This window comes from Drosophila obscura, unplaced genomic scaffold (genome assembly GCF_018151105.1).
Source record: "Drosophila obscura isolate BZ-5 IFL unplaced genomic scaffold, ASM1815110v1 contig_181, whole genome shotgun sequence".
In the NCBI taxonomy this organism is placed as follows: Eukaryota; Metazoa; Arthropoda; class Insecta; order Diptera; family Drosophilidae; genus Drosophila; species Drosophila obscura.
The window spans coordinates 786,079-797,773 of NW_024542769.1; the positions used below are offsets into that span (position 1 = coordinate 786,079).

The window sequence follows — 11,695 nt, forward strand, 5'->3', positions numbered from 1 at the left end:
ATGAAGTTGCGGCTCTCAATTTATAGATGTTCCACAAGGGAAAGGGGGCGTTTACGATACTCATAGTGATACCAGATAAACCTTTTAAATATCAATATCAAGTAGACATACATTTGTATATGAGTATGCGCCTGTGCCTGTTATCTCAATGCTGCACTTGTTAATATTTGAAGCCCAGTCTCCTGGAAAAAAAACGTCTGTTCACCAGGAAATCTGCTCATTTCGGACCTTTAGTCCTAAATGAAACTTAAATGGACAAATAATTAAGCAAAGTAGTTTCTGTAAAACATCTTAGATGTTTTAGATGTAAGATGTACGATGTAAGAAATTTGCATTTGATGTGGTCACATCCTATCACATTTCCATTTGCTAATATGGTCATCAATATTTTAGGGGTTCTATGGTGTAATGGTTAGCACTCTGGACTTTGAATCCAGCGATCCGAGTTCAAATCTCGGTAGAACCTGACCGACAGTCAAAATTTTATTTACATTTTAAATGTTTCCACCTTTACTGAGTAGCTGCATATTTCCCACATATTTTGGATGTTTTCTCTTAAATATTTTGGAGAAATATTATACATAAAGCTCTACTAAGCCAAAGTTTATGAAATTATGATGTATCTTCCCACAAAATTCATTTATTCAGCCTTATCAGCGCTTGGCACTCTAAGTATTGAGAGCAGATTATTTAATCTGGGAAATTAGTTTCAATTCAGACGAAAGTAAAGCCTAATAGGGTCTGGCCTTGGCAATAATTTGCAAAATATTTGATTCATTCATTTAACATAAGTGAGTACAGACATACAAGTATCTATGTATCTCTCCTATGTAGAACCGACACCATGGCAACCATATTGAGCGTAAATTAAATCAATTGAATTATAGTAAAGGCAGACTGCTATACACGCATACAGTACATGTGTGTATGGGGGTATTCAGCTATTTATAAATACATTGAAAACAAAAATCAGCTGCTAGGCTGCTGCAGTGCGAGCCCCCAAACACGGGTAAGGGGCTGGGCTGCTTGCGTTGTTGGGGCTTTCGCTCTGGCTGCTGCTGTGTGCACGTCGCTCAGTAAAGTGCCAGACGTCGTACGGATCTGGACACCAGCCAGCCAGCTAGTCAGTCTCCTCTATAAAAAGACAACTTTGTCGCACACAGCAAAAAACCAAAGAAAAGCGACGTTATGTCCACTTTCTCGAAAATATTTCTCTTCAGGGGAGGTAAGCTGTCAATATATGTATGTAGTATATATGTATGTACATAAAATATGCACGATTATATATATGACTTAAGAAAAATATAGTTGAGTTGCAATAAATTGTATTATATGCGAACATATTTATGTATATTCGCTATCTGTTAATCGACAATATTGAGATTACACTTTCAATCAAATTGGTTTCCCAAAGGCCAAAGAAAACGAGGTTTGTTCCCTTTAAAAGACCCAATTAATTGTGATTTTGTAGGCAATTGTGACCCATCGATTGTGAACCAATCCAGAAACACGAAGAACTCATTTAGTTCAAGACAAATTCGTATTTCAATCAGATAGATTGATGCTGAATATAAATGCACGCAAAAACCCAATTCTTGATTCATACAGAAATTAATATTGTTCTAATACTTTTTCCCGATATTGAACAGCAGGCAGACGTCCCTATAGCGCCGCTGCACAGACACAGCTGCGCGAAATACTTGGCTCCCAGCTGGCTGGAATCAAGGAGGCGGGCACATTCAAGGCTGAGCGGATCATCACGTCGTCGCAGAGCACCCAGATCACAGTGCAGGGCAGCGAGAAGCGCATACTAAACTTCTGTGCCAACAATTATCTCGGACTGGCGGTAAGTTCTTCCATGATAATGATAATATGGCATTCCCCCATCTAAGACTAATTCTGATGCTGGCAGAACAACCCAGAGATTGTGGAGTACAGCCGAAAGTTGTTGGAGAAGTACGGAGCCGGCCTGAGCTCGGTTCGCTTCATCTGCGGCACTCAGGACATCCACAAGCAGCTGGAGCAAAAGATTGCCCAGTTCCATGGGCGTGAGGACACCATTCTCTATGCCTCGTGCTTCGATGCCAATGCTGGTATTTTCGAGGCGATACTCACGCCGGAGGACGCTGTCTTCTCAGATGAACTGAACCATGCATCGATCATTGACGGCATTCGCCTGTGCAAGGCCAAGAAGCAGCGATACAAGCACCGTGACCTGGCCGATCTGGAACTGCAGCTGCGGGAGAGCGACGGACGTCTAAAGTTGATTGCCACCGATGGGGTCTTCTCGATGGACGGGAATATAGCACCGTTGGCGAGGATTGTCGAGCTGGCCAAGAAGTACAATGCCTTGGTCTTCGTGGACGAGTGCCATGCCACTGGCTTCTTTGGCGCCACCGGGCGCGGCACCGAGGAGTACGACAATGTCATGGGCGAGGTGGACATCATTAACTCGACGCTGGGCAAGGCTTTGGGCGGCGCCTCTGGGGGCTACACCACCGGGCCCTCGGAGCTCATCTCCTTTTTGCGCCAAAAGTCCCGGCCGTATCTGTTCTCCAACAGCCTGCCCCCTGCCGTCGTGGCTGTGGGCCTCAAGGTTATGGACATGCTTCTCGCCTCCAGCGAACTGACGCAGCGCGTCCAGAGCAACACGCATCGCTTCCGGACAGCAATGACCAAGGCTGGCTTCACCATAGCCGGCGAGAATCATCCCATTTGTCCCGTGATGCTGGGCGATGCTCGGCTCGCATCCAAGTTTGCCGATGAGATGCTAAGTAAGTCCATGAACGCTCAGATATCTGTCTCTCTTCTCTGCGCTTATTCCTATTCCAATTTCCAGCTCGTGGCATCTATGTGATTGGATTCAGCTATCCGGTGGTGCCCCAGGGCAAGGCACGGATTCGCGTGCAAATCTCCGCTGCCCATACAGAGGCTGAAATCGATCAGGCCATTGATGCCTTCATAGAGGTCGGTCGCTCTCTTAAGGTGATCCAGTAGGACGACAGTATCCAAATGTTGTCTTGCATCTTGCATTTAAACGAAGGAAACTGCATTGCATTTATCTAAAGAATTAAATAAATATTAAATTGTAATTAATTTGCGATGATTAGAGGAGATCAGGGATCCGCGCGTAACAAGCTTCGTCTTGGTCCTAATATAAACACGCACTTCCTTGAACGTTGTCTAAATTCGACGATAAGGGGTACCTTCATAGAGGTTAATCCGATATTAATATACAAAAAAAACCTGTAATATATCAGTGTTTATGGTGTGGCTTTATTTGGTTCGTATTGGTACGATTAACTAAGGATCCTTTACTAAGTAAACGATAAACTGTTGCAGCTGAACTTAAGCGTAGATTGCACGATAAATGGATAAATGAATGACTGGCCGGGGAGCCAGTAAATGCAGGCGCCAAGAAAACGCCGCAAACTAAAGCGAGATACAGAGTGAGCCACATGCATGGCTCACCAAATATGTGTATAAATAATTCAGTAACAAATAATAATAAGAGTCGTTAACAAACAAGACAAAACAAAAAAAAAAAACAACAATCAATTAAGGAAAGCGTTGACCCTGCACTGCACTGCTGGCATCAGCCGACTAAAATACAACAGTACCTGTGAGTCTTGTGGGGGTGTTGCGGAGGCTTCAGACAAAAAGGAAACTTTTTCAAAGCGCTTGTGCGAAATGTGAGAAGGAAATGTAAAGATTGGGCTAGGCGTATTGCGTTGACGTTACCGTCCTTGTGTGACTATGAAATACTTTGGTTAGTGTGGTTTTTGCGTATGAGTTTGGTTAGATTCGAGTCGTGGGGCGCGTGGCGCACGTCTGGATTACTTGTTGACGAGGCCGCGTGCCTTTGGGTAAGCCGAAGCCGGCTTTTTAGCGGGAATACGACCCGTGGGCGGACGTCGGTTGGAGTCGAGAGTCGTTGCGGCACTGGGCAGACCACGGCTGGACTTTATGTTGCGTACATTGGGCATTGGCACACTGCTGACAGTGCTAGCGGCCAGCGATCCAGCACCAGAGCCGGATACTCCGCCGCCATTGGCGCTGGAGTTGGCATTGATGATGTTCTCGAGGCGACTGCGCAGCGAGTTGGTGTGTGAGTCCACAATATCGATGTCGTCGCCGCCCGTTTGCATGGCCTGGGCCAGCACCGCCTGCAGCGAGGCGGACACCTTGGGCGTGCGATACTCCTGGGTGGTACGGCAGGGCATCTCCAGCTCGTAGCTGACTATGTTCTCGCTCTTGAAGCGCAGAGAGCTGGGCGCATTAGATTTGGCCTCCTGCAGCGCATGCTCGGACGTGGGCCGTCGACGTTGTGGATGGGAAACGGGGCGCCTGTTACCTTGCCTTCCATCTGCGCCGGACGACGGCAGTGGCAGAGGAAGCGAGGAAAACTTCCACTCCTCCTGCTCCTCGTCGTACTTGGCCTGCGTGTAGAGGCGCTGCTTCACCTCGACGGGCACAAAGTTGTCAATGATGAGCAGCTGGCGCTTCAGCTCCTTGACGAGCTCATTCTGGGCCATCTCCAGCTCACGCAGGTCCTGGTTGTGGTCGTGCTTGCAGTCATTGAGCTCCTGCTGCAGTGCCAGATACTTGGCATAGCACTTGGAGAGCTTGCGCTTCTTCAGCTCCACCTCCTGCTCCAGCGAGACGTTGCGCTCACGTATTTCCAGGGTGTTCTCCTCCTGCAGCTCCAGCTGTTGTTGGATCTCGATCTCTCGCTTCTTGCGCTCCGCAATCTCCACCAGCTTCTTCTCCAGCTCGATCTGACGCTCGCTGTAGGTGTCCAGCAGGTTCTTGCCGCCACGCACCAGCTGTCCCTCCAGCTCGGCGAGTTTAGCCGCCAGCTTGGCATTCTCGACACGCTCCCGCTCCAGCTCTTCATTGGACTTGGCCACCTCGGCCTCATTTTCCTTGTCCGACTCGGATTCTGCACCATCGCCATCGCTGTCCCGGTTCTCATCCGGCTGCAGTTCCGCAGTTGAGGCCTGCATTGCACTGCCCATCAGGTCCTGTGATTGGGGCTCCTTTTTGGGTTTCCTGACGCGCTGCTTCTTGATTGTTCCCTGCTTCTCGCTGCGCTGCTGCTGTTGCGGCGCAATCAGACGCTTCAGGCGCTCGATCTCCTCCTGGTACTCCTTCAGCTTGGCATCCTGCGGATCCTCGTTCTTGATCGGCTGGTTCTGTATGGACTTGGCCCGCGAGGCATACCGCAGCGTGGTCAGTGTCTCATTGTAGTTATAGTTCGAGGGCCCAATGTTGGCAATCATAATCGTCTTTGAGTTGCCGCCCAGCGAGTCCTGCAGCAGACGCGTCAGCTTCGAGTCGCGGTACGGCACATGGGGCGAGCTCTCGGCCAGAGCCGAGATCACGTTGCCCAGCGAGGAGAGGGCCAGATTGATTTTGCTCGCCTCCTTCAGCCGCTCGGCTGATGCGCCCGTCTTCGACTGTCGCTCGCTGCCAGCCAAATCGATCAGATTCAGCTTGCCCACCTTAATGGTGTTCGTCTCCGTGTCGCACATCTCGATCTTGATCATGAAAATGGCATGTGAGCTATGTACCATGGGGAAATCAAATTACATTACAGTTAGTTCGGTAACAGGTCCCAGAAGGTCACAAAACTCACCGAGAACTGTGCTCGTTCATGTTGGTGAATCCCACGGTGCGATTCTTGTTGCCCACCTTCATGACACGGATCATATCATCGACGCTCTTGCAGTTGATGGCATGCAGATTGGGCACATATACGCCGGAGCCGCGTTCTCGCACCTCCAAGTGCTTCGAGTTGGGCTTCAGCAGATCGCGCAGCTCCTCCATGTAGATTTCCAGGTAGGAGACATCCACCAGAAACTGAAAGTTCTCCGTGCGGTTGATGTGCAGCCAGATCTGCTCAAATGTGCGTGGAATGATGCCCATCAGATCGTCGTTGCCGCGCACTCCCTCCATGGTGAAGGTCTTGCCGGTGCCGGTCTGGCCGTAGGCGAATATGCAGCCATTGAAGCCCTCCAGGACCGAGCTAACCAGGGGAAAGACCACCTCGTGGTAGAGGGTCGTCTGCGAGGCGCTGGCATCGTAGGCGGCGTCGTAGGTGAAGACCTTTCGCTGCTCCTTGTTGGCGTCCACCACATTCTGCAGCTCCACCACGCCCCTGTTCGGATAGACATTGACCACTTCCGGGGAGCCCTCGGTGCGTTCGCGATTGCTCATGGGTCGGCATCGCACCACCACCTGGACGCACTCGTTGGGTGTTGTCTGGCTGCTGGCGGTGCCAGGGCGCCTACTCTTGGCACTCATAACCGCAGCTGTTGTGTTGTGTTTTGTGCTCTCGTGTGACTAAGGCAGCCTTGCCTCTACCTCTCCCTCTCCACGCACTCTAGCCAGAAGTGGAAGCAGTCACTGGGGCGACGACGGAAAAACAAATGACGAATAAAATCAATAATTCAATTCTGAAGCAAACCTTTGAGGCACCCCAATAACTTGGTCTCTTGAGACTGGCTCAAAGCGTAGCTTCCTTATGGTAATGGTAGCAATGGACTGAAAATATTTTTTCAACCAATTTTTAATTACCTGTTATTTTTTAAGCCAATTACTTCACCTTGAATACGTTTTTTTTCTGTTTCAGCTGCTGCGGCCTACAGGCGATTACGATATTAAGCAGGTATCGATGGTACAGTATCGATAAGATATGTTAAAATGTATTCGATAGTTTTCAAACGGTTGAATAAATAATTAATTTTATTTCTTTTTATTGGAATTTGATTTGTTGGAAGAACCGGTGTTGGCACCGCGCTTGCGTTTATTGAGGGGATTACGCGGATCGTAGGCATCGTACCAATCGTCGCCCTTGCTGTTCGCATCTTTGGCCAGCACGGGCGCTGTACTGTTGAAATTTAAGGTATGCGCTAGCCAGTCGTCTCCAACTATTTCCTTCTCCACTGTTCCGTTGTCAAAGTCCTTTGGTTCCTCACACGCATCCGCGTCGTCGTCGTCAGAGCCCTCTTTGTGCTTCAATCCGGCCACTTTGGTGCGGAATTTTGCCAACAGCTTAAGTGTGAATTCCTCCCTGATAGAGTGAATAAAGAATGAAACGATGGCAAAAATATAACTAGAACTGATCACACCTGGACTGTCCTTTGGGTTGCAGCTTCCCCTTTGCCGTGTATATCTCCTTCGACTCAATGAAGTCGTTGATATAATGATTTTCGCTGCCACCCTTAATGTGGGACTCCTTTGTAGCCTTCTCCGGGCCACTGGCCAGCTTATCCATGCGGATCTTATCCATCTGATATTGCTTTTTCAGAGAAGCGATTTCCTCGCGAATCTTGGATCTGCAAAGGTAAATTGATTTGAGGGTAACCAATGTACTTATGTATGTATATATTGATGAGTCGTACTTTTCCTTGGAGAGTTTAAGTCTTTGTTCTTGCTCTCGGGTCATTAGCACGTCCTCCTCCTCCTCTGGGTCACTCTCCACAACGACAGTCTTCGTAGTCTTCTGGGGCCGTGCGTCTGATGTCTTCGAGAGCTTCTTTTTGATGAGATCGGAGAAATTGCCAGTGGAAGACTTCTTGGCCTTGCCACTCTCTTCATCGTCATTCGGCAAGGGCTCCTCGCTATCCGCCCGCTCTTGTTTCGGCACTTGAATTGGTTCCTTGCTAAGCTTCGGATCATCTGCGACGTCGTGCAGTGATTTGGCCTTTCCAGCGTTCTGCTTAACGAACACGTTGGTCTCTACCTCGTCGCCCTCGGCCTCTTCACCAAACGAAAGCAGCCCAAAGTTTCTGCAATAAATAACAATAATAATGCAAATCATTAGCAAATCAACAGAAAAGAAACAGCTTGCACACTCACTTTACGCCCTGTCGTTGTTTCTTGGTTTTTTTGCCCTTCTCTGCTTTGGAGATTGCGCGCGGCACAATATCCTCGAAGGGATTGGTGAGTACCTCGGTGGACAGAATGCGATGGGCGTGCATCGGTCGCTCCTGGTGGTCCACTATGCCATCCTCCAGCTTCAGCATGTTGTAGATTGTGTCGCCCGTGACCTTGCCGAAGAGTGTGTTCTTGCTCTGCAGCTCCGGAGTCTCTGCAAACGTGAAAAAGAACTGCGAGGCATTGTCATCTTTGCCCGAGTTGGCCATTCCCACCAAGCCGCGACGCGTGTACCGCAGTCTCGAATGAAATTCGTCCTTGAACGGCTGCCCGTAAACGGACTCGCCTCCGGTTCCATCGCCATTGGGGTCGCCGCCCTGCACTATGAATCCTTTAACCAGGCGATGAAAGACAGTATTGTTGTAATAATTTTCCAAACAAAGTTGCACAAAATTGCGGCACGCCTTCGGACACTCTCTGGCCCAGAGCTCGATGTCGATGTCGCCAACTGTGGTCTTCAACAGAACCTTGCCCGACGTGGGCGGCTCCTGGATGTAAATATTGCTCATTATTGAAGGTAAATTTTTAAATTAAAGCAAAACAAAGAGGGACATCTAACAATAAAAAAAAGTCTGTTTTTGTTCCTAGCGATGTGAGCATATCAGTGGGAGAATATATCGATGTTTTTGTGCGATAATTATCGTGAGATGTGTTTCTAGGCAACCGTTTTGCTTTTGATTTTCGTAATTGTTTTTGGAAATAATTAAGTTGAGAGATAATATCTGAGTGAATTAAGAATGAATTTTAACGACGACCCATTGGCGGACCTGCTAAGTGACAACAGCTTGGACAACGACAACTTCTTTGAGACACCAGCTGGTGTTGGCCACAAGAAACCGCCGAAAATCGCCAAAGCTAAAGGAAAACTGGAAGATCTCTTTGGCATACAAGAGGAAACGGAGGCGGACGTACAAAGCCCCGCCACGTCTGGCCAGGGCAACAAGGGCAAACCCACTGCCACGAGCACTCCGCGCATCGTCAAACAGAAGCCTTCCCTCTCCCTCGACGACGACGCTGGCGATGATGACTTGGGCTTTGATCCCAAGCGACCCAAAAGTGGAGGCACGAAGAAGAGTCTGTTTGATGACCTGCTGGCCGTCGCCGAGCCCAAAAAGAACATATTCGATGAGATACTGAGCGGCGGTGGCGATGCCGCAAAGCGTCCGGCCACTGCGAAGCCGTCCATATCCCGCCAGTCGACAGACACCACTACGGAAAACTCGCAGGCGCGGCCCAAGACCTCCACTGGGCGGCGCAGCTCCGCGCAATCGGCCACTGTCAATGCGGATCCTCTGGGGCTGTTCGGCAGGGACACGAATGCCACCGTTTCGGGCATGTCCACGCCGGTGTCCAAGAAGCGGGGAACGACAGCAGACTGGCTGGGCTTGGAAGCCGCGGCAGCATCCGTGGCAGCTGTGGAACAGGAGCGACCATCCACACCAACGCCCAATGTTCAGCATCAGCAGCAGCCTGCCAAGGAAGCTCCTGCTGAAGCAACAGCGGCAGCTCACAAGAACACTGCAGACATCCTGCGAATGCCTGACCCCGACGAGCCGGAGCAGTACCTGTCGTCAGAGCTACCTCTGGCCCCAATAGCTGCTGTCAATCCGGCCACACAGAGCATCCTCTTGCTGAACAGCCTGAACCTGGAAACGGGCTCCAAATTCAATGCACTGCAGCAGCAGGAGGGCCAGCTGGTTATCGCAGCGCAAATGAAGAGCCAGGAGCGAACATTGATGGAGATGCAGCGACGACAGGAGGCACAGGACCGCAAGTTCCAGACTCTCATTCAACAGCAACTGCAGCGCCAGCAGCAGATGGAGGAGCACATCAAGGGGCAGCAGGAGCGCATCAGCATGCACATCCAGTTGTTGATGGCTCAGCCCGCGCATGTTCAGCCGCTAGAGGGGCTGCCTCCTGTCCCAAAGCCAGCGCTGGATAAACAAGAGACGGAACAGAAAACAGCAAGCATGGAGGAGCACAAGGAGCAAGATCTGATGCAGCAGCTCCAACTAGAGACGGAATCCAAACGAAATCTGCTGGAGAAGCTGCGCCTGGAGGAGCTGGTGGCCAACATGAAGGTCAACTACGAGCAGGAAATCGAAATGATCGAGTCCTCATACAAGTAAGTAACCGATTGTTGCCCTGTTGCCCGTTCTAATGGTTCCAACTGGTTGCAGGAAGCAGCTAAAAGTATTAGAGGAGCACTTGGCCGCCGTCGAGGAGCGACTGAAGACGGACAACAGCGACTTGCGGCAGCACTTTGTCGACAAACTGGAGCAACAGAAGGCCGACTATGTCGAGCAGATGTCCACGCTGCGGCAGGATCACGAGGATGAGGTGCGAAAGCTACGCAACTCCCACGAAATGGACATCGAGGGCATACGGCAGGCCAAGCTGGTGGAACTGTCGGCGGTGCAGGACCATGGCAACTACTTGGAAACGCTTCGCCTTGCCTCGAGCAACCTGCAGGAACTGCGCGACGGGATGAGCAACGGCCAGGACAGGGAACGATTGCTGGATGCTCGCGAACGGCGCTTGGCCGACCAGGAGCGTCGCCTGAAGATGAACGAGGAAACGGCCGACGAGGAGCAGCGACGACTCATGGAGCTGGTGGGCACGCTGGAGTTGCAGCTGGACCGCCTCTCCAAGGACTCGGCGGAGGAGAACTGGCAGCTGCGACAGCGCATGGCCAGTCTGGACGCAGAGCGCAAGAGTCTCGAGCGCGAGAAGCAGTTCCACAGAGAGCAAATGGAGCGCGACGAGAAGCGAGTCGAGGAGCTGAAGACCATCCAGCTGGCGGATACGGAGCGCCTGCACCTGGAACTGCAGCAGGAGCGCACCCAACTGGCCGTGGAGCGGCAGCAGCTGGAGATGAAGCACAAACTGCATGATAATGGCGGCAACCTCGACCAGGATCGTCTAGAGGTGGAGGCTCAGCTAAAGGTGGCCCGGGAGGCCATCAGGCGTGCGGACCAGGAGCGGGATCGCTGCCACAAGCTGCAACGCGAGGTGGAGGCACGCAAGCGCCTTCTTGCTGATAGGGAGAACGATCTAAACATCAAGGAGGATGAGATGGCGCAGTCCACGACTGCATACCGCATGGCCACCAGTCGATCCCAGATGGCAGAGCAGAAGGCACGCGAGGCGGATCAACTGCTGCAGGCAAAGTTGCAGTTGCTGGGCAAGCGGCATCACGAACTGAGCGAAAAGGAGGCGCAGTTGTCCCAGGAGCGTATGCTCCTCGCCCAGGACCGCATTGCGATGCACAACCTGAAGAAGCAGATCCTCCGCAGCAGATGTGCCCTCTGCAAGATGGGTTCGGAGAGCGCCGAGTTGGCCCTTCGTATTGACCGGAAATCGAAAAATCCGACCAACATGGATCTTCATCTGCCCCCCATGCCGCTCAGCAATGCCGAATTCATGCTCAAAATGGAACCTGGCGAGGCACAGAGCGACATTGTCGACCGAATGTTGGACGAAAACATTAAAGCCTCCTATCGTAGGATGTACAACGTGTCGGGTTCAGTAGACGATGCTGATTATGCCGACTTGGCAGGTGGCCTCGACGACGATTCCAAGGTGGCCATGGATAACGGCAAACTGATGGATCCGGAACTGGAAGCCTTGCTATCGAAATTCAATCACGGATTCGCACCTTGATCCGTATATCTGAAGAAATTTAAATTAATTAATAATAATAAACAGTATATTAATAATTGAGTTTATTTTGTACTTTTGAAATTTAAATTGA

At 50.6% G+C, this 11,695-nt stretch overlaps 4 protein-coding genes and 1 non-coding gene across 6 annotated transcripts; 3 read left to right on the forward strand and 2 right to left on the reverse strand.

The window, feature by feature from the left end:
- Positions 1-394: 394 nt before the first annotated feature.
- Positions 395-466, forward strand: Trnaq-uug. Its single transcript has one exon. It is a non-coding gene; the product is annotated as a tRNA-Gln (tRNA).
- A 704-nt stretch (positions 467-1,170) lies between these two features.
- LOC111076763 (2-amino-3-ketobutyrate coenzyme A ligase, mitochondrial) lies at positions 1,171-3,092 on the forward strand. The gene is made up of 4 exons (XM_022370691.2): positions 1,171-1,225; positions 1,650-1,846; positions 1,913-2,774; positions 2,840-3,092. The coding sequence occupies exons 1-4, from the start codon at positions 1,189-1,191 to the stop codon at positions 2,995-2,997; spliced, it is 1,254 nt and encodes a 417-aa protein (XP_022226383.1). The 5' UTR covers positions 1,171-1,188; the 3' UTR covers positions 2,998-3,092.
- Positions 3,093-3,606: 514 nt separating this feature from the next.
- On the reverse strand, positions 3,607-6,673 carry LOC111076760 (kinesin-like protein Klp68D). The gene is made up of 3 exons (XM_022370686.2): positions 6,580-6,673; positions 5,639-6,408; positions 3,607-5,565 (listed from the first exon to the last, which is right to left on the reverse strand). The coding sequence occupies exons 2-3, from the start codon at positions 6,304-6,306 to the stop codon at positions 3,837-3,839; spliced, it is 2,397 nt and encodes a 798-aa protein (XP_022226378.2). The 5' UTR covers positions 6,307-6,408; positions 6,580-6,673; the 3' UTR covers positions 3,607-3,836.
- A 61-nt stretch (positions 6,674-6,734) lies between these two features.
- On the reverse strand, positions 6,735-8,520 carry LOC111076762 (spliceosome-associated protein CWC27 homolog). The gene is made up of 4 exons (XM_022370690.2): positions 7,864-8,520; positions 7,407-7,793; positions 7,134-7,340; positions 6,735-7,075 (listed from the first exon to the last, which is right to left on the reverse strand). Exons 1-4 carry the CDS (start codon positions 8,448-8,450, stop codon positions 6,748-6,750), a joined length of 1,509 nt encoding a protein of 502 aa, XP_022226382.2. The 5' UTR covers positions 8,451-8,520; the 3' UTR covers positions 6,735-6,747.
- On the forward strand, positions 8,324-11,652 carry LOC111076759 (trichohyalin). Of its 2 annotated transcripts, none has more exons than XM_022370685.2 (3): positions 8,324-8,458; positions 8,513-10,066; positions 10,122-11,652. In XM_022370685.2, the coding sequence occupies exons 2-3, from the start codon at positions 8,679-8,681 to the stop codon at positions 11,602-11,604; spliced, it is 2,871 nt and encodes a 956-aa protein (XP_022226377.2). In that variant the 5' UTR covers positions 8,324-8,458; positions 8,513-8,678; the 3' UTR covers positions 11,605-11,652. The 2 variants fall into 2 exon arrangements, with proteins under 2 accessions (XP_022226377.2, XP_041448531.1); XM_041592597.1 differs by having other exon boundaries at positions 8,530-10,066.
- Positions 11,653-11,695: the final 43 nt, after the last annotated feature.